At 44.3% G+C, this 19,652-nt stretch overlaps 1 protein-coding gene across 9 annotated transcripts in view; it reads left to right on the forward strand.

The window, feature by feature from the left end:
* Nucleotides 1-19,652, forward strand: part of numb (NUMB endocytic adaptor protein) — a 285,368-nt gene that overhangs the window by 181,130 nt on the left and 84,586 nt on the right. For all 9 annotated transcript variants that reach the window (XM_063054289.1, XM_063054296.1, XM_063054281.1 and 6 more), the window contains one exon: nt 2,147-2,221. In XM_063054289.1, the coding sequence (XP_062910359.1) occupies nt 2,147-2,221 (75 nt within the window). The remainder of the gene's footprint in view (nt 1-2,146; nt 2,222-19,652) is intronic.

Here is a 19,652-nt window from a genome sequence, read left to right on the forward strand (position 1 = left end):
TTTTTCCCCTTCCTAATTAAGCCCTTTGTCCTCCTCTGCTGAACTCTGAATTTCTCCCAGTCCTCAGGTGAGCCACTTTCTCTGGCTAATTTGTATGCTACTTCTTTGGAATTGATACTATCCCTAATTTCTCTTGTCAGCCACGGGTGCACTACCTTCCTTGATTTATTCTTTTGCCAAACTGGGATGAACAATTGTTGTAGTTCATCCATGCAACCTTTAAATGCTTGCCATTGCATATCCACCGTCAATCCTTTAAGTGTCATTTGCCAGTCTATCTTAGCTAATTCACGTCTCATACCTTCAAAGTTACCCCTCTTTAAGTTCAGAACCTTTGTTTCTGAATTAACTATGTCACTCTCCATCTTAATGAAGAATTCCACCATATTATGGTCACTCTTACCCAATTATGTACTGATTCCTGGCCCTTCAAGAAAACTTGTGACCCTTTTGCCAATCAGAGTTTCTCCCTGTGGCCAAAACTGGCTGCATCTCAATGTAAACTGGCCTGTGGCTTCTCACCCCTATTCTTCCTCCATCAACAAGACTATAGTTTAGTGTGATTTCTGCAGATTAATTCCTGTTACACTTTTGTCTCTTGATTCCTAATCTGACCAATCTACCAATTTGGTTCCATTCCAGAGAAGAGGCTAGCAATTAATGTGTGTGACCTCTGCCTTCTTGAGGTTTCAAGACTTGGCATGCTGATTGGCTCCCAACTCAGTAAGTCTCAGCCTTTAATGAGACATTCTCTGGAGTCTTCAGTAATATAAGAATATACTAAAGTACTTGACTGGCATTCTGATCATTTTCTGCATGTTGAAGGTATGGTGAAATGAAATTTGTGTAGTGTGACAAATGCTTTAGTCGAAAACAAATTTCCAGCTTCTTTGCAGCCATGTTGAAACTTCCCTCATTATCGATCTTTTCTATCCAGATAAATAAAAGTAGGTGATAGTTGGGCAGTTAGTTTTTCACCCTGCTGATGCAATGAATGAATTTTAAAATCCAGAGGTGTGTGGGCTGTGGTTGCACTGATTGCTCAGAACCTGCTGACCTCCAGCTTTAATTTAACAGGGGAAGCCCAAGTTGGAAGATGTTCCCAGGATTTGATAACTTAATAATTCAAATTAGTGGTTTGACAAGTTCAACAGTGGCTGGATGCATTCCCCGGACCTTTGTGGTGGGATAGAACACAGCAAAAGGAAGATGAAGAAACCTGTGGGAGAAGTCTGTTAATGACTTGCTTCCTAACCTGAAGGAGCAAGAGGGCTTCACTTCCATCACCAAATGACATTGGTCAGTCCCCATCTCAAGGAAACTGAACTGTTTCTCGTTTGCAGTAATTGCATCTCACATTTAATCACTCCATCTCCTTTCTCTTGGCATTGACCTCCAATTGTAATGCGCTCTATAGATCTAGGGGTCCCTTCTTTGTCATTTTGTTGATATTTTTTGCTTATATGGAATATTGAATGGAAAAATACATTTGTTGGCTCTTGATTTAAAATAAACAATCTCTGTAATGATTCCACTATTTTCACAAGCTGGATAGGGAACCCTGTGTCTCTGACAACCTTCGAAGAAAAGGTTTGTAAACACTGTAGGAGGCTGTGGTCTGTGGAGGTGAACCATGGAAATGGGCCAACAGGAAACCTGGGAGATACATTTATTCATGTTCCCTGCTGTCAGGTGGTGAGTAATGTTCCTTTCTCAGGTAATAGAAATGAATCCTAATGCTTTACAGTTACATAATGAACCATAAATCTAACTTAACCAAAGAGTGTATGGGGAGTGTGGAATTAAAATGGCTTTATTTCCCCAGTAGGAGAAAAACTGCCTGCCATATTAGTGGTGTAACTCCTTGAGTGTCAGTGTTCTGAAACTTCCAGTTTTTAAAATATATTTTGGTTAAAGTATTGGGTGAGAAATCTTTGCTTTGTGTGTTTAATGGTGTGATTTTTCCTATTCTCTTTCAGTGCCTTAAATCTGTGGTGTTCATCATTTTGTGTGCTGGTCTATCTGTCCATGAAATCTGATCTTGTTCGCTGCTGTTCTTGCTTGCTAATGTCTTCTTGTTTCCCATCAAGAGCACTGATTAAATGAAATGATTTGACTAAATTTTTACTTTTCTTTCCTTTTTAAGACCGGAAAGAAGGCAGTGAAGGCTGTACTGTGGGTATCAGCGGATGGACTGCGAGTAGTGGATGAGAAAACAAAGGTCAGTTTATTGTTTATTTTTGGCTGTTTCTTTTTGACTCTACAGTCTCTGTACAGCATTGCTTTTCTTTCCAGTTTGAGATAACCTTAATTAACACTTAATATCTTTAATTGCTTTTTAAAATTACAACATGGATTTAATTTCCAGATTGTTTAATGTAGAGGAAATTAACTTTTGCTGGTACATTGCAGAAGCAAATTAGCCTTGTGTTTTCTGCAATGTATTGCTCATTTTACCCACACCCTATGCCATCAATCATTTTTCATTCTGATTTAACTCAGCTGATTCCAGTTTGATTCAGTTCTACTTGAGTCAAACTGAGGCTAAACCTTATCTGAGTATCTAGACAATTAGGAGTATTTAAGAAATATTTAAAATGAGTTTTTAAAAAAGTTTGGCTAAAACAACTTAAAAATTAATAAAAATATTAAACATATTTTAGATAATTCTGGCTTTGCTTTTATGCTCCACCATTCTGCAATCTCTTTTGAAATCAGTGGTTCAACTTTTAATTTTGTTGCCATGAGTTTGTTGGAGTCAACCATGGATATTTCGTCCTCACTGTCTACATGATACAAAAGCCAGGGCAATACGATATGGAGAGCAAGCTGTTGTTAATGCAGCAGGCTCCCCCTCTCCACGCAGCTAATGAACCCAAAGAAATGGCAGAGACCAATACAGTTTGGCACCAGTGGCATTGCAGGAGTTGCCAGTCAATGTTGAGCTCAACGTACGGCTACCTTAGGGACTCCAGGTCTGGATTTTTCCTCTGGGTTTACTCCCAAAGTCTTCCCGATGAGAGGGTATAGCCACAAGGCAGTGGAGTTTTAAAATCAGAGTTTTTCTTCTCTTAAATGATCTACCAACCATGGCTGATGAGCCCCTTCTGGCTGAAGTGACTGGTTTTAAAGTACCAGTAACCTGCCTTTGCCCCTTTTCCTATCAATAGAAACAGTTCCACATTACTTACTTGTTAAGCTACACATGAAGGCCAGGACCTGGACTTGGTTGTCAGAGGCTATTTGAGATCTACGCCATTAGGAGCATTTAAAAGGTAGTGGGAGCAAATCCCCACTACTTCCCCCGGCTATGAAACCTTAAGGAACCTTGCTGTCATAAGCATGCATAAACAGTGTAAATGCCATGAAAATTTGCTTTCTGTAGTAATTGCACAGCATATTATAAAAAGAGGATAAACATAATAAATTATACATAACTACCACACATGCAAAATAAACATAATGACACAAGTGTAATTTTAGTGTTCCATGCCATGTCTAACCAATGTAGGATCCTTGAGTGGATTTCCCAACATGAATGCTGGTGAATCACAGCAAAATGCTTTTTTGCTTCTGAGCTCCATGAGGAATCTAGCAGTAGGCCACAGCTCATATATGATGAGTAGTGCTTGCCTGGTGAGTTCACAAAACTTGCTGACATTTACATTCAGAACTGCCATTAGTTCCATGTGGAACGGATAGAAATTATCAGCAAATCTGGGACACTGCAAGTAGTGAGACTGTGTTATAAGTGCATTTTGATGATCCATTGATCAAAATAAAAATTATTTTACTTAAAAAATGTGGTGAACTTCTGCCTTTGATACAATTTAAACCTGAAAGAGTAGTTCGCTTTGCTGATACAGTTTATAAATGTCACTAATGGAACCAAGTCCAGAAATGATTAGTTTCATTTCTCTTACAATAACTGTATTAAGTAACTTGACTTTCCTTTCTGTCTCCTGGTAGTGAGGCTTACACTGTTGAGTCTTGGCAGAAAAATTGTGCATGATCTCTTTCATTCATAGACTTCTCACCGTGGCGTTCTTTCAGCATGCTTTTGAAATAGCTATGGCACCTATCTTCTACAATTCTATATTTGTCCCGACTTGTTCATACAGTTACTTCATCATAACTGTATCACCAAAGAAAAAGCTGGTGAAAGTGGGATTCTTGAACACTGGGAAGATGACAATGCAAATTCATATGTGAAAATCAGAATAACTACAGATATCAGTAAGCTTACATTTTAAAAAAAAAACACAATGTTGGAACTATTGAGCTTTTCAGGCTGTGGGACCTGATGGAGGATCTTCGACTTCAAACTTTAACACTGCCACTCTCATAGTCCTCTGCCACCTTGTTCAGTGGTAAAACGTCAGTTGTTGTGCAGGTGATAATATTCAGCTGGCTGAAAAGGTGACCCTTCCAAGCCCTTGTTCGTATGCTGTGTTTTAATTCTCCTCTTGATCCTCTCTACCAGCACAACCTCTTTCGTATTAAATGTTATTTTCTCTTATTAGTATTCCAGCAAAAATATGTGGTTTTCTATGCCTTATGTGGTATCCTAAGAGTTAGTGAAGCAGTCACTTTTCAGAACAGTAATATCAATTGCCCCTTGTCTCTTGAATCTTTGCTGTTTCTAATGAGAACTGGACTTGTCAGTGGTCTCCTGTCTAACTCAGCATTCCAACTGCTATACTGCCATAGTTACTCTAATTGCAGTTGAATACTTGTAACAGCAGTTCCGTCCCTTTCTCAATGTCTGTATCCCTATCGACAACATCTTTGTGTGTGATGTTATGGAGGGCTCATCTACTGAGACTATATGGGTGGAATTCAAAAATAAGAAAAGTACAATGGATTTGAGGGGAATATGCTACAGATGCCCCCCCCACCACTTACCACCACACACACACACACACACCCTCCTCCTCCCCAGTTGGGACATGGAGAAACAGGTACCTAGGCAGGTGAGGGAATGGTGTGAGAACAACAGGGTTGTTGTAGATACTTTAACTGAATAAAAACAGATTCCTAATACTTATGAGATGAATAAGTGGAGGCAGAAACGATACGGTCTTTTAAGAGGTTCCTTGACAGGTACATGGAGCTTAGAAAAATAGAGGACTATGGGTAAGCCTAGGTAGTTCTCAGGTAAGGACATGTTCGGCACAGCTTTGTGGGCCAAAGGGCCTGTATTGTGCCGTAAGTTTTCTATATTCTATGTTCTATTCTCATAAGGCATGCTCCCCAATCCAGGCAACATCCTAATAAATCTCAAATACTTGACAATTTCCACAGCCTTACATTAATAATATATTCTGCCATCATATTTGACCTACCAAAATGAATCACCTCACAGATAGTGGAGAGCACACCTGTGGCTGTCCCCCTCAGCAACAAATATCTTGTTCTAGATGCTGTTGAGGGGGATGACCTGACGGGACGCCCACGGTGACCGGGTCTCTGGCACTGAGCCTGGCGCTGTACTGCAGGAGGGAAGGAGGGAGAAGAGGAATGTGGTAGTCATAGGGGATTCCATAGTCAGGGGAATGGACAGGAGATTCTGTGAGCCTGATAGACATACCTGCATGGTGTATTGCCTCCCAGGTGCCAGGGTACGGGATGTCTCGGATCAGGTCCAGAATATTCTGAAGGGGGAGGGCGAGCAGCCAGTTGTCTTGGTTGTTGGTACCAATGACATAGATAGGACAATGGAGGAGGTCCTGAAGAGAGATTTCCGGGAGTAGGAAGGAAGCTGAGAAACAGGACCACCAGGGTAGTAATCTCGGGATTGCTACCTGTGCCACGTGCTAGCGAGGGCAAGAATTGTAGGATCAGGCAGATGAATGCGTGGCTGAGAGATTGGTGCAGGGGGCAGGGTTTCAGATTCTTGGATAATTGGGCTCTCTTCTGGGGAAAGTATGACCTGTTCAAAATGGACAGCTTACACCTGAACCCGAAGGGGACCAATATCCTGGTGGGAAGGTTTAATAGAGCTGTTAGGAAGGGTTTAAACTAATTTGGCAGGGGGATGGGAACTGGAATGACAGAGCGGAGGAAGGGGAAAACAGAAATAAATCTAAGATAGTGAGCAGTAAAGATGTCAGGAAAGACAGGCAGGTGATGGGGCAAATTTGTAACCACTGGGATGAGTTGCAGTGAAATCAAAGCGAAAAGAACCAAATACTATTCTTAAGGTGTTATACTTAAATACACGCAGCATAAAGAATAAGGTGGATGATCTTGTCGTACAGCTACAGATTGGCAGGTATGATATTGTGACCATCACTGAGACGTGGCTAAAGGATGCATGTCTCCGGGAGCTGAACATCCAAGGATACACGGTGTATCGGAAGGATAGGAAGGTAGGCAGAGGGGGAGGCGTGGCTTTATTGGTAAGAAATGATATTAAATCATTAGAAAGAGGTGATATAGAATCGGAAGGTGCAGAATCTTTATGGGTTGAGCTAGGAAATCGCAGGGGTAAAAGGACCCTGATGGCAGTTATTTATAGACCTCCAAACAGCTGCAGTGATGTGGACTACAAATTACAACAGGAAATAGAAAAGGCTTGTCAGAAGGGCAGTGTTATGATAATTGTGGGGGATTTTAACATGCGAGTGGATTGGGAAAATCAGGTCGGCACTGAATCTCAAGAGAGAGAATTTGTAGAATGTCTGCGAGATGGCTTTTTAGAACAACTTGTTGTTGAGCCCACTAGGGGATCGGCTGTACTGGATTGGGTATTGTGTAATGAACCGGAGGTGATTAGAGAGATTGAGGTGAAGGAACCCTTAGGAGGCAGTGATCATAACATGATTGAGTTTACTGTGAAATTTGAAAAAGAGAAGCCGAAATCTGATGTGTCAGTATTTCAGTGGAGTAAAGGAAATTATAGTGGCATGAGAGAGGAACTGGCCAAAGTTGACTGGAAAGGGACACTGATAGGACGGACGGCAGAGCAGCAGTGGCTGGAGTTTATGTGAGAAGTGAGGAAGGCGCAAGACAGGTATATTCCAAGAAAGAAGAAATTTTCGAATGGAAAAGGAATGCAACCGTAGCTGACGAGAAGTCAAAGCCAAAGTTAAAGTAAAGGAGAGGGCATACAAGGAAGCAAAAATTAGTGGGAAGACAGAGGATTGGGAAGTTTTTGAAAGCTTACAAAAGGAAACTAAGAAGGTCATTAAGAGGGAAAAGATGAACTATGAAAGGAAGCTAGCAAATAATATCAAAGAGGATGCTAAAAGCTTTTTCAAGTATATAAAGAGTAAAAGACAGGTGAGAGTAGATATAGGACCGATAGAAAATGATGCTGGAGAAATTGTAATGGGAGATAAGGAGATGGCAGAGGAACTGAATGAGTATTTTGCATCAGTCTTCACTGAGGAAGACATCAGCAGTATACCGGACACTCAAGGGTGGCAGGGAAGAGAAGTGTGCGCAGTCACAATTACGACGGAGAAAGTACTCAGGAAGCTGAATAGTCTAAAGGTAGATAAATCTCCCGGACCAGATAGAATGCACCCTCGTGTCCTGAAGGAAGTAACTGTGGAGATTGTGGAGGCATCAGCGGGAGTTGGGAATCCTTGTACAAGATACCCTTAAGGTTAAACTCCAGGTTGAGTCGGTGGTGAAGAAGGCGAATGCAATGTTGGCATTCATTTCTAGAGGAATGGAGTATAGGAGCAGGGATGTGATGTTGAGGTTCTATAAGGCGCTGGTGAGACCTCACTTGGAGTACTGTGGGCAGTTTTGGTCTCCTTATTTAAGAAAGGATGTGCTGACGTTGGAGAGGGTACAGAGAAGATTCACTAAAATGATTCCGGGAATGAGAGGGTTAACATATGAGGAATGTTTGTCCGCTCTTGGACTGTATTCCTTGGAGTTTAGAAGAATGAGAGGAGACCTCATAGAAACATTTCAAATGTTGAAAGGCATGGACAAAGTGGATGTGGCAAAGTTGTTTCCCATGATGGGGGAGTCTAGTACGAGAGGACATGACTTAAGGATTGAAGGGCGCCCATTCAGAATAGAAATGCGAAGAAATTTTTTTAGCCAGAGGGTGGTGAATTTATGGAATTTGTTGCCACGGGCGGCAGTGGAGGCCAAGTTATTGGGTGTATTTAAGGCAGAGATTGATAGGTATCTGTGTAGCCAGGGCATCAAAGGTTATGGTGAGAAGGCGGGGGAGTGGGACTAAATGGGAGAATGGATCAGCTCATGATAAGATGGCGGAGCAGACTCGATGGGCCGAATGGACGACTTCTGGTCCTTTGTCTTATGGTCTTATCTGGGTTGAACTCCATCTGCCACTTCTCAGCCCAGCTTTGCATTCTATTGATGTCCCGCTGTAACCTCTGACAACCTTCCACACTATCCACAACACCCCCAACCTTTGTGTCATCTGCAAATTTGCTAACCCATCCCTCCACTTCCTCATCCAGGGTCATTTATGAAAATCTGAAAGAGAAGGCGTCCCAGAACAGATCCTTGAAGCACACCACTGGTCACCAATCTCCATGCAGAATATGACCCATCTACAATCACACCTTGCTTTCTGTGGGCAAGCCAATTCAGAATCCCCTTGGATCTCATGCCTCCTTACTTTCTCGATAAGCCTTGCATGGGGTACCTTATCAAATACCTTGCTGAAATCCATATACACTACATCTACTGCTCTACCTTCATCAATGTGTTCAGTCATATCCTCAAAAAATTCAATCAGGCTTGTAAGGCATGACCTGCTGGTGAACGCAACAGGCCAGGCAGCATCTGTAGGAAGAGGTGCAGTCGACGTTTCAGGCCGAGACCCTTCATCAGGACTATTCCTAATCATATTATACCTCTCCAAATGTTCTTAAATCCTGCCTCTCAACTTACCAACCATTGAAGTAAGACTTGCTGGTCTGTAATTTCCTGGGCTATCTCTACTCCCTTTCTTGAATAAGGAAATAACATCCGCAACTCTCCAATCCTCCGGAACCTCTCCCGTCCCCATTGATGATGAAAGGATCATTGCCAGAGGCTCAGCAATCTCCTCCTTCGCCTCCCACAGTATCCTGGGGTCCCGGTGACTTCTCCAACTTGATGCTTTCCAAAAGCACCTGCATATCCTCTTTCGTAATATCACAAGCACAAGCTTTTCAGTCCACTGTAAATCATCCCTTCAATGGCCAAGGTCCATTTCCGTAGTGAGTACTGAAGCCAAGTATTCATTACGTACCTCTGCTATCTCCTCTGGTTCCATACACACTTTTCCACTGTCCCACTTGATAGGTCCTATTCTTTCACGTCTTATCCTCTTGTTCTTCACATACTTGTAGAATGCCTTAGGGTTTTCCTTAATCCTGCCCGCTAAGGCCTTCTCATGGTCCCTCTGGCTCTCCTCATGTCATTCTTAAGCTTCTTCCTGCTAGCCTTATAATCTTCAAGATCTCTATCATTACCTAGTTTTTTGAACCTTTCGTAAGCTTTTCTTTTCTTCTTGACTAGGTTTACAACAACCTACAAACACCACGGTTCCTGTACCATCCTTACCCTGTCTCATTGCAATGTACCAATGCAGAACCTCACGCAAATATCCCCTGAACATTTGCCACATTTCTGCTGTACATTTCCCTGAGAACATCTGTTCCCAATTTATGCCTCCAAGTTGATAGCCTCATATTTCCCCTTATTCCAATTAAACACTTTCCTAACTTGTCTGTTCCTATCCCTTTCCAATGCTATGGTAAAGGAGATAGAATTGTGATCACAATATCTCCAAAATGCTCTCCCACTGAGAGATTTGACACCTGACCAGGTTCATTTCCCAGTAGCAGATCAAGTACAGCCTCTTCTCTTACAGACTTATCTACATATTGTGTCAAGAAACCTTCCTGAACGCACGTAACAAACTCCACTCCATCTAAACCCCTCAATCTAGGGAGATAGAAACATAGAAAATAGGTGCAGGAGTAGGCCATTCGGCCCTTCGAGCCTGCACCGCCATTTATTATGATCATGGCTGATCATCCAACTCAGAACCCCGCCCCAGCCTTCCCTCCATACCCCCTGACCCCCGTAGCCACAAGGGCCATATCTAACTCCCTCTTAAATATAGCCAATGAACTGGCCTCAACAGTTTCCTGTGGCAGAGAATTCCACAGATTCACCACTCTCTGTGTGAAGAAGTTTTTCCTAATCTTGGTCCTAAAAGGCTTCCCCTCTATCCTCAAACTGTGACCCCTCGTTCTGGACTTCCCCAACATCGGGAACAATCTTCCTGCATCTAGCCTGTCCAATCCCTTTAGGATCTTATACGTTTCAATCAGATACCCCTCAGTCTTCTAAATTCCAACGAGTACAAGCTCAGTTCATCCAGTCTTTCTTCATATGAAAGTCCTGCCATCCCAGGAATCAATCTGGTGAACCTTCTTTGTACTCCCTCTATGGCAAAGATGTCTTTCCTCAGATTAGGGCACCAAAACTGCACACAATACTCCAGGTGTGGTCTCACCAAGGCCTTGTACAACTGCAGTAGTACCTCCCTGCTCCTGTACTCGAATCCTCTCGCTATAAATGCCAGCATACCATTTGCCTTTTTCACCGCCTGCTGTACCTGCATGCCCACTTTCAATGACTGGTGTATAATGACACCCAGGTCTCGTTGCACCTCCCCTTTTCCTAATCGGCCACCATTCAGATAATAATCTGTTTTCCTATTTTTGCCACCAAAGTGGATAACTTCACATTTATCCACATTAAATTGCATCTGCCATGAATTTGCCCACTCACCCAACCTATCCAAGTCACCCTGCATCCTCTTAGCATCCTCCTCACTGCTAACACTGCCACCCAGCTTCGTGTCATCTGCAAACTTGGAGATGCTGCATTTAATTCCCTCATCCAAGTCATTAATATATATTGTAAACAACTGGGGTCCCAGCACTGAGCCTTGCGGTACCCCACTAGTCACTGCCTGCCATTCTGAAAAGGTCCCGTTTATTCCCACTCTTTGCTTCCTGTCTGCTAACCAATTCTCCACCCACACCAATACCTTACCCCCAATACCGTGTGCTTTAAGTTTGCACACTAATCTCCTATGTGGGACCTTGTCAAAAGCCTTTTGAAAATCCAAATATACCACATCCACTGGTTCTCCCCTATCCACTCTACCAGTTACATCCTCAAAAAATTCTTTGAGATTCGTCAGACATGATTTTCCTTTCACAAATCCATGCTGACTTTGTCCGATCATTTCACTGCTTTCCAAATGTGCTGTTATCACATCCTTGATAACTGACTCCAGCAGTTTCCCCACCACCGACGTTAGGCTAACCGGTCTATAATTCCCTGGTTTCTCTCTCCCTCCTTTTTTAAAAAGTGGGGTTACATTAGCCACCCTCCAATCCTCAGGAACTAGTCCAGAATCTAACGAGTTTTGAAAAATTATCACTAATGCATCCACTATTTTTTGGGCTACTTCCTTAAGCACTCTAGGATGCAGACCATCTGGCCCTGGGGATTTATCTGCCTTTAATCCCTTCAATTTACCTAACACCACTTCCCTACTAACATGTATTTCGCTCAGTTCCTCCATCTCACTGGACCCTCTGTCCCTTACTATTTCTGGAAGATTATTTATGTCCTCCTTAGTGAAGACAGAACCAAAGTAATTATTCAATTGGTCTGCCATGTCCTTGCTCCCCATAATCAATTCACCTGTTTCTGTCTGCAGGGGACCTACATTTGTCTTTACCAGTCTTTTCTTTTTTACATATCTATAAAAGCTTTTACAGTCCGTTTTTATGTTCCCTGCCAGTTTTCTCTCATAATCTTTTTTCCCCTTCCTAATTAAGCCCTTTGTCCTCCTCTGCTGAACTCTGAATTTCTCCCAGTCCTCAGGTGAGCCACTTTCTCTGGCTAATTTGTATGCTTCTTCTTTGGAATTGATACTATCCCTAATTTCTCTTGTCAGCCACGGGTGCACTACCTTCCTTGATTTATTCTTTTGCCAAACTGGGATGAACAATTGTTGTAGTTCATCCATGCAACCTTTAAATGCTTGCCATTGCATATCCACCGTCACTCCTTTAAGTGTCATTTGCCAGTCTATCTTAGCTAATTCACGTCTCATACCTTCAAAGTTACCCCTCTTTAAGTTCAGAATCTTTGTTTCTGAATTAACTATGTCACTCTCCATCTTAATGAAGAATTCCACCATATTATGGTCACTCTTACCCAAGGGGCCTCTCACGACAAGATTGCTAATTAACTCTTCCTCATTGCTCAAAACCCAGTCCAGAATAGCCTGCTCTCTAGTTGGTTCCTCGACATGTTGGTTCAAAAAACCATCCCGCATACATTCCAAGAAATCCTCTTCCTCAGCACCTTTACCAATTTGGTTCACCCAGTCTACATGTAGATTGAAGTCACCCATTATAACTGCTGTTCCTTTATTGCACACATTTCTAATTTCCTGTTTAATACCATCTCCGACCTCACTACTACTGTTAGGTGGCCTGTACACAACTCCCACCAGCGTCTTCTGCCCCTTAGTGTTACGCAGCTCTACCCATATCGATTCCACATCTTCACGGCTTATGTCTTTCCTTTCTATTGCGTTAATCTCTTCTTTAACCAGCAACGCCACCCCACCTCCCCTTCCTTCATGTCTATCCCTCCTGAATATTGAATATCCCTGAACGTTGAGCTCCCATCCCTGGTCACCCTGGAGCCATGTCTCTGTGATCCCAACTATATCATAATCATTAATAACAATCTGCACTTTCAATTCATCCACCTTATTACGAATGCTCCTTGCATTGACACATAAAGCCTTCAGGTGCTCTTTTACAACTCTCTTAGCCCTTATACAATTATGTTGAAAAGTGGCCCTTTTTAATGCTTGCCCTGGATTTCCCACCACGACAGCCCTGTTATTATTACACCTTTCCAGAAACTGTCTCCCTATCTGCTCCTGGATGTTGTTGTTACTATTGGGTGGTCTATAAAAAAACACCCAGTAGAGTTACTGATCCCTTCCTGTTCCTAACTTCCCCCACAGAGACTCAGTAGACAATCCCTTCAAGACTTCCTCCTTTTCTGCAGCCGTGACACTCTCTCTGATCAACAGTGCCACGCCCCCACCTCTTTTTGCCTCCCTCCCTGTCCTTTCTGAAACATCTAAAGCCTGGCACTCTTAGGTAACCATTCCTGCCCCTGAGCAATCCAAGTCTCTGTAATGGCCACAACATCACAGCTCCAAGTGCTGATCCACGCTGTAATCTCATCCGCTTTGTTCATAATACTCCTTACGTTAAAATAGACACACCTCAAGCCATCGGTCTGAGCGCATCTCATTCCTCCGAGATGCAGCACAGAGCGTCATAGGAAGTCATTCCTGCCTGTGGCCATCAAACTTTACAACTCCTCCCTTGGAAGGTCAGACACCCTGAGCCGATAGGCTGGTCCTGGACTTATTTCATAATTTACTGGCATAATTTACATATTACTATTTAACTATTTATGGTTCTATTACTATTTATTATTTATGGAGCAACTGTAACGAAAACCAATTTCCCCCGGGATCAATAAAGTATGACTATAACTATCACCTGCCTATCTTCCCTCTCGCGCTATCTGCAAGCTTTCTCTATTTGTGAGCCAAGCGCCCCTTCCTCCGTCTCTTCACTTGGCTTCCCACCCCCCCAGCAATTCTAGTTTAAACTCTCCCCAATTACCTGAGCAAACCTCCCAGCCAGGATGTTGGTCTCCCTCGGATTCAAGTGCAACTTGTCCTTTTTGTACAGGTCATGCCTGCCCCAAAAGAGGTCCCAATGATCCAGAAATCTGAATCCTTGCCCCCTGCTCCAATCCCTCAGCCACGCATTTATTCTCCACTTCACTCTATTCCTATACTCACTGTCACGTGGCACAGGCAGTAATCCCGAGATTACTACCTTTGAGGTCCTGCTTGTTGAATTCCTTTCTGACTCCCTATAGTCTGTTTTCAGGACTCCTCCCTTTTCCTACCTATGTTGTTGGTACCAATATGTACCATAACCTCTGGCTGTTTTCCTTCCCATTTCAGGCTATAGTGGATGTGATCAGAAACATCCCGGACCCTGGCACCTGGGAGGCAAACTACCATCCGTGCTGCTTTCCTGCGTCCATAGAATCACCTGTCTGACCCCCTAATTATAGAGCCCCCTATCACTGCTGCCATCCTCTTCCTTTCCCTACCCTTCTGAGCCACAGGGCCAGACTCTGTGCCAGAGGTGCGACCACTGTGGCTTCCCCCAGGTAGGCCATTCCCCCCCCCCCAACAGTACTCAAACAGGAGTATTTATTGTTAAGGGGGACAACCACAGGGGTACCCTCTAGTATCTGACTCTTGCCCTTCCCTCTCCTGACTGTTACCCACTTATCTGAATCCCGAGGCCCCGGTGTGACTGCTTGCCGATAGCTCCTCTCTATCACCTCCTCACTTCCCTTGAGCAGATGAAGGTCATCAAGCTACATCTCCAGTTCTCTAACTCAGTCCCTGAGGAGCTGCAGCTCGACGCACATGGCGCAGATGTGGCTGTCCGGGAGGCTGGGAGTCTCCTGGACTTCTCACATCTGACACCCATCCAGTACAGAACACAGCCTCACACACATACTTCCAGTCTCTATTCTACATAGGCAACCTACCTTGCCTCAACCCGCTGAGCCAAAGCCTTCCTGCTCTGTCTCCCTCTACTCGATGCCCGCTCTATAAAGTTGTTTTCTTTTTAAACTCTTCTCACTGTTCAAACTGGCTGACGTCCATGCACTTGTGCAGTCGTGCCTCAATCTTAGTTCGTGAGGAAAAGGAAACATAGATTTAGGAGGCTAAAATTAACTCGAGACCATGAGGATTATACAAAAAAAGCCAGAAAAGAACTCAGGAAGAAGGCGAGCCAGGAGTGACGAAGAAAAGTCCTTGGCAAGTAGGGTTAAAGGGAACCCCAAGGCAGTCCATACGTATATCAAGAGCAAGAGGATAATTAGGGGCAGTTAGGACCATCTGTGGATAAAGGAGGGAACGTGCTTGGATGCAGAGGATGCGGGTGAAATCGTAAATAAATACTTTGCGTCAGTATTTACCCAAGAGGCGGATATGAAGGATAAGCAGGTCAGTGTGGTGCTTGCTGATATACTATAGGGCAATTTGAGATGGAGAAGATAGTGGCGTTTTTCTTGAAGGGCATTAGTGGTCTTCTGGTATATATGAGAGGCAAGAGTTGAAATTGTTAGAGTCTTGACCAAGTTCTGTGTCCGCTGTAGTCACAGACAAGGTTCTAGATGACTGGTGGGTAGCTAATCTGTTCCATTATTTAAGAAGGGAAATGGGTATAATCCAGGAAACTATAGACCGGTGAGTCTTACATCAGTGGTAAGGAAGTTGCTGCAGAGAATTCTTCGTGATAGGGTTTATGAGCATTTGGAAAACCATGACTGAATTAGGGACTGTCTTTTTCAGAATTAATTAGGAACATAGATTTTTGAGGGGCAAGTCGTGCCATACAAGTCATGCAGGGCAAGTCATATTTTAATAACTTCATTGTGTTTTTCAAGGGGTTGATGAAGATGCAATACACAATGTTGTAGGAACTCAGCAGCTCAGGTAGCGTCTATGGAGGGAAATAAACAGTCAACATTTCACGCTGAGATCCTTTCATCAGAACTAGAAAGAGGGAAAAGAAGCCAGAATAAGATTTGGGGGGGAGAAGATGGAGTACAAACTGATGGTGAGATAGTTGAAGCCAGGTGGAGGGGAAGGTGGTTGGGGAAGGGGTGATAGCGAGAAGCTGGGAGATGATAGGTGGAAGAGGAAAAGGGCTGAAGAAAGAATCTAATGTGAAAGGAGAAACTATAGATTCCATCGGAGAAAGGGAAGGAGGAGGGGCACCAGAGGGAGATGATGGGCAGGTGAGAAGAAAAGGATAAGACCAGAACCAGTAAAGTTAGAGAAATCGGTGTCCGTGGAAAGCGGCCAGTGAGTGAGTGGGCCAGTGAAGGAGTGGAGCTTTGAGGCTTTGACTCGAGAGATTCTGGCAGTTTTGGCAGCTGGTCTGTGCAATCAAGTCAATCAAGATTTGAATAGATCAGCAGAAAGCCATTGATTAGACAATCAAGATTTGAATAGCTCAGACTCAGCAGAAAGCAGCTGATTGGGCAGTCGAGGTCAGGTGACCAAACATTTTGAAAAGCTCAAACAGATAAATAGAGGGATAACTCAAGCGAAGCGGCCAGTGAGTGAGTGGGCCAATGAAGGAGGGGAGCTTTGAGGCTTTGACTCGAGAGGCTTCGACGAGAAGAGGCGGAGGACAAGCTAGCTCACAGTTAGTCTTTACAATGCCTCCTGAGATGGTGATGTGCCTCTCATGTGAAATGTGGCAGTCTTGGGGGAACTCCCCTCTCCTGCAGAGTCACATCTGCCAGAAGTGCATCCAGCTGGGCGATCTGGAAGACCGTGTAAGGAATCTGGAGCAGCAGCTGGATGACCTTCGACTCATAAGGGAGAATGAGGCAGTCATAGATGAGAGCTATAGGGAGGTAGTCACACCTAGGCTGTCGGAAGTAGGTCGTTGGGTGACAGAAGGGGGAAAAGCGAAGGTAAGCAGACAGGTAGTGCAGAGCACCCCTGTAGCCATTCCCCTGAATAATAAGTTTACCGTCCTAGATACTGTTGGCGGGGACGACCGAGCAGGTGTGAGCCACGGTGGCAGGGCCTCCAGCACTGAGTCTGACCCTGTGGTGCAGAAGAGTGGGACGGAGAAGAGGAGAGCTGTTGTCATTGGAGACTCTATAGTCAGGGGAGCAGACAGGAGATTTTGTGGACGTGAGAAGGACACCTGCATGGTTTGTTGCCTCCCGGGTGCCAGGGTCCGGGATGTCTCTGACCGGGTGCACGACATCCTGATATGAGAGGGAAAGCAACCAGAAGTCGTGATACATGTTGGGACCAACAACATAGGCAGGAAGAGGGATGAGGTCCTGAAGTGTGAATTTCTGGAACTGGGCAGAAGGCTGAAGAACAGGACCTCAAGGGTGGCGTTCTCAGGATTGCTGCCGGTGCTACGTGACAGTGATGGTAAGGATTGGAGGAGATGGCAGTTGAATGCATGGCTGAAGAGTTGGTGCAGGGAGCAGGGTTTTAGGTTTTTAGATCATTGGGATCTCTTCTGGGGAAGGTGGGACCTGTACAGATTGGATGGGTTGCACTTGAACTCGAGGGGGAGCAATATCCTTGCAGGTAGGTTTGCTAGCATGGTTCGGGAGGGTTTAAACTAATTTGCAAGGGGGATGGGACCCAGAGCGATAGAGCAGTGAAAGAAGTGCATGGAGTAAAGCCAGATCTAACATACAGAGAGGCTTTGAGGAAAGAGAAGCAGAATAAACGGTGTAAAGACAGTAAGGTAGAAGGGCTGAAATGTGTGTACCTCAATGCAAGAAGCATCAGGGACAAAGGTGATGAACGGAGAACTTGGATACATACATGGAATTATGATTTAATGGCCATTACAGAGACTTGGCTGGCACCAGGGCAGGAATGAATTCTCAATATTCCTGGATTTCAGTGCTTTAAAAGGGATAGAGAGCGCGGAAAAAGGGGAAGAGGGGTGGCATTACTGGTCAAGGATACTATTACAGCTACAGAAAGGGTGGGTAATATAGCATGATCCTCTTTTGAGTCAATATGGATGGAAATCAGGAACAGGAAGGGAGCAGTTACTCTAGGGGGGGTATTCTATAGGCCCCCTGGTAGCAGCAGAGATACAGAGGGGCAGATTGGGAGGCAGAGTTTCGAAAGGTGCAAAAATAACAAGGTTGTTATCATGGGTGACTTTAACTTCCCTAATATTGATTGGCACCTGATTAGTTCCAAGGGTTTAGATGGGGCAGAGTTTGTTAAGTGTGTCCAGGACAGATTCCTGTCACAGCATGTGGACAGGCCGACCGGGGGAATGCCATACTAGATCTAGTACTAGGTAATGAACCGGGTCAGGTCACAGATCTCTCAGTGGGTGAGCATCTGGGGGGCAGTGACCACCGCTCCCTGGCCTTTAGCATTATCATGGAAAAGGATAGAATCAGAGAGAACAGGAAAATTTTTAATTGGGGAAAGGCAAATTATGAGGCTATAAGGCTAGAACTTGTGGGTGTGAATTGGGATGATGTTTTTGCAGGGAAATGTACTATGGACATGTGGTCGATGTTTAGAGATCTCTTGCGGGATGTAAGGGATAAATTTGTCCCGGTGAGGAAGATAAAGAATGGTAGGGTGAAGAAACCATGGATGACAAGTGAGGTGGAAAATCTAGTCAGGTGGAAGAAGGCAGCATACATGAGGTTTAGGAAGCAAGGATCAGATGGGTCTATTGAGGAATATAGGGAAGCAATAAAGGAGCTTAAGGGGCTGAGAAGAGCAAGAAGGGGGCACGAGAAGGCCTTGGTGAGTAGGGTAAAGGAAAACCCCAAGGCATTCTTCAATTATGTGAAGAAAAGAAGTATGACAGGAGTGAAGGTAGGACCGATGACAGATAAAGGTGGGAACATGTGCCTGGAGGCTGTGGAAGTGAGCGAGGTCCTCAATGAATACTTCTCTTCGGTATTCACCAATGAGACGGAACTTGATGATGGTGAGGACAATATGAGTGAGGTTGATGTTCTGGAGCATGTTGATATTAAGGGAGAGGAGGTGTTGGAGTTGTTAAAATACATTAGGACAGCTAAGTCCCCGGGGCCTGACGGAATATTCCCCAGGCTGCTCCACGAGGCGAGAGAAGAGATTGCTGAGCCTCTGGCTAGGATCTTTATGTCCTCGTTGTCCACGGGAATGGTACCAGAGGATTGGAAGGAGGCGGATGTTGACCTCTTGTTCAAAAAAGGTAGTAGGGATACTCCGGGTAATTAAAGACCAGTGAGCCTTACGTCTGTGGTGGAAAAGCTGTTGGAAAAGATTCTTAGAGATAGGATCTATAGGCATTTAGAGAATCATGGTCTGATCAGGGACAGTCAGCATGGCTTTGTGAAGGGCAGATTGTGTCTAACAAGCCTGATAGAGTTCTTTGAGGAGGTGACCAGGCATATAGATGAGGGTAGTGCAGTGGATGTGATCTATATGGATTTTAGTAAGGCATTTGACAAGGTTCCACACGGTTCCACACGGTTCCACACGGTAGGCTTATTCAGAAAGCTAGAAGGTATGGGATCCAGGGAAGTTTGGCCAGGTGGTTTCAGAATTGGCTTGCTTGCAGAAGGCAGAGGGTGGTGGTGGAGGGAGTACATTCAGATTGGAGGATTGCGACTAGTGGTGTCCCACAAGGATCTGTTCTGGGATCTCTACTTTTCGTGATTTTTATTAATGACCTGGATGTGGGGGTAGAAGGGTGGGTTGGCAAGTTTGCAGACGACACAAAGGTTGGTGGTGTTGTGGATAGTGTAGAGGATTGTCAAAGATTGTAGAGAGACATTGATAGGATGCAGAAGTGGACTGAGAAGTGGCAGATGGAGTTCAACCTGGAGAAGTGTGAGGTGGTACACTTTGGAAGGACAAACTCCAAGGCAGAGTACAAAGTAAATGGCAGGATACTTGGTAGTGTGGAGGAGCAGAGGGAACTCAGGTACATGTCCAC

The sequence above is a fragment of the Mobula hypostoma genome, chromosome 1 (genome assembly GCF_963921235.1).
Source record: "Mobula hypostoma chromosome 1, sMobHyp1.1, whole genome shotgun sequence".
Lineage (NCBI taxonomy): Eukaryota > Metazoa > Chordata > Chondrichthyes > Myliobatiformes > Myliobatidae > Mobula > Mobula hypostoma.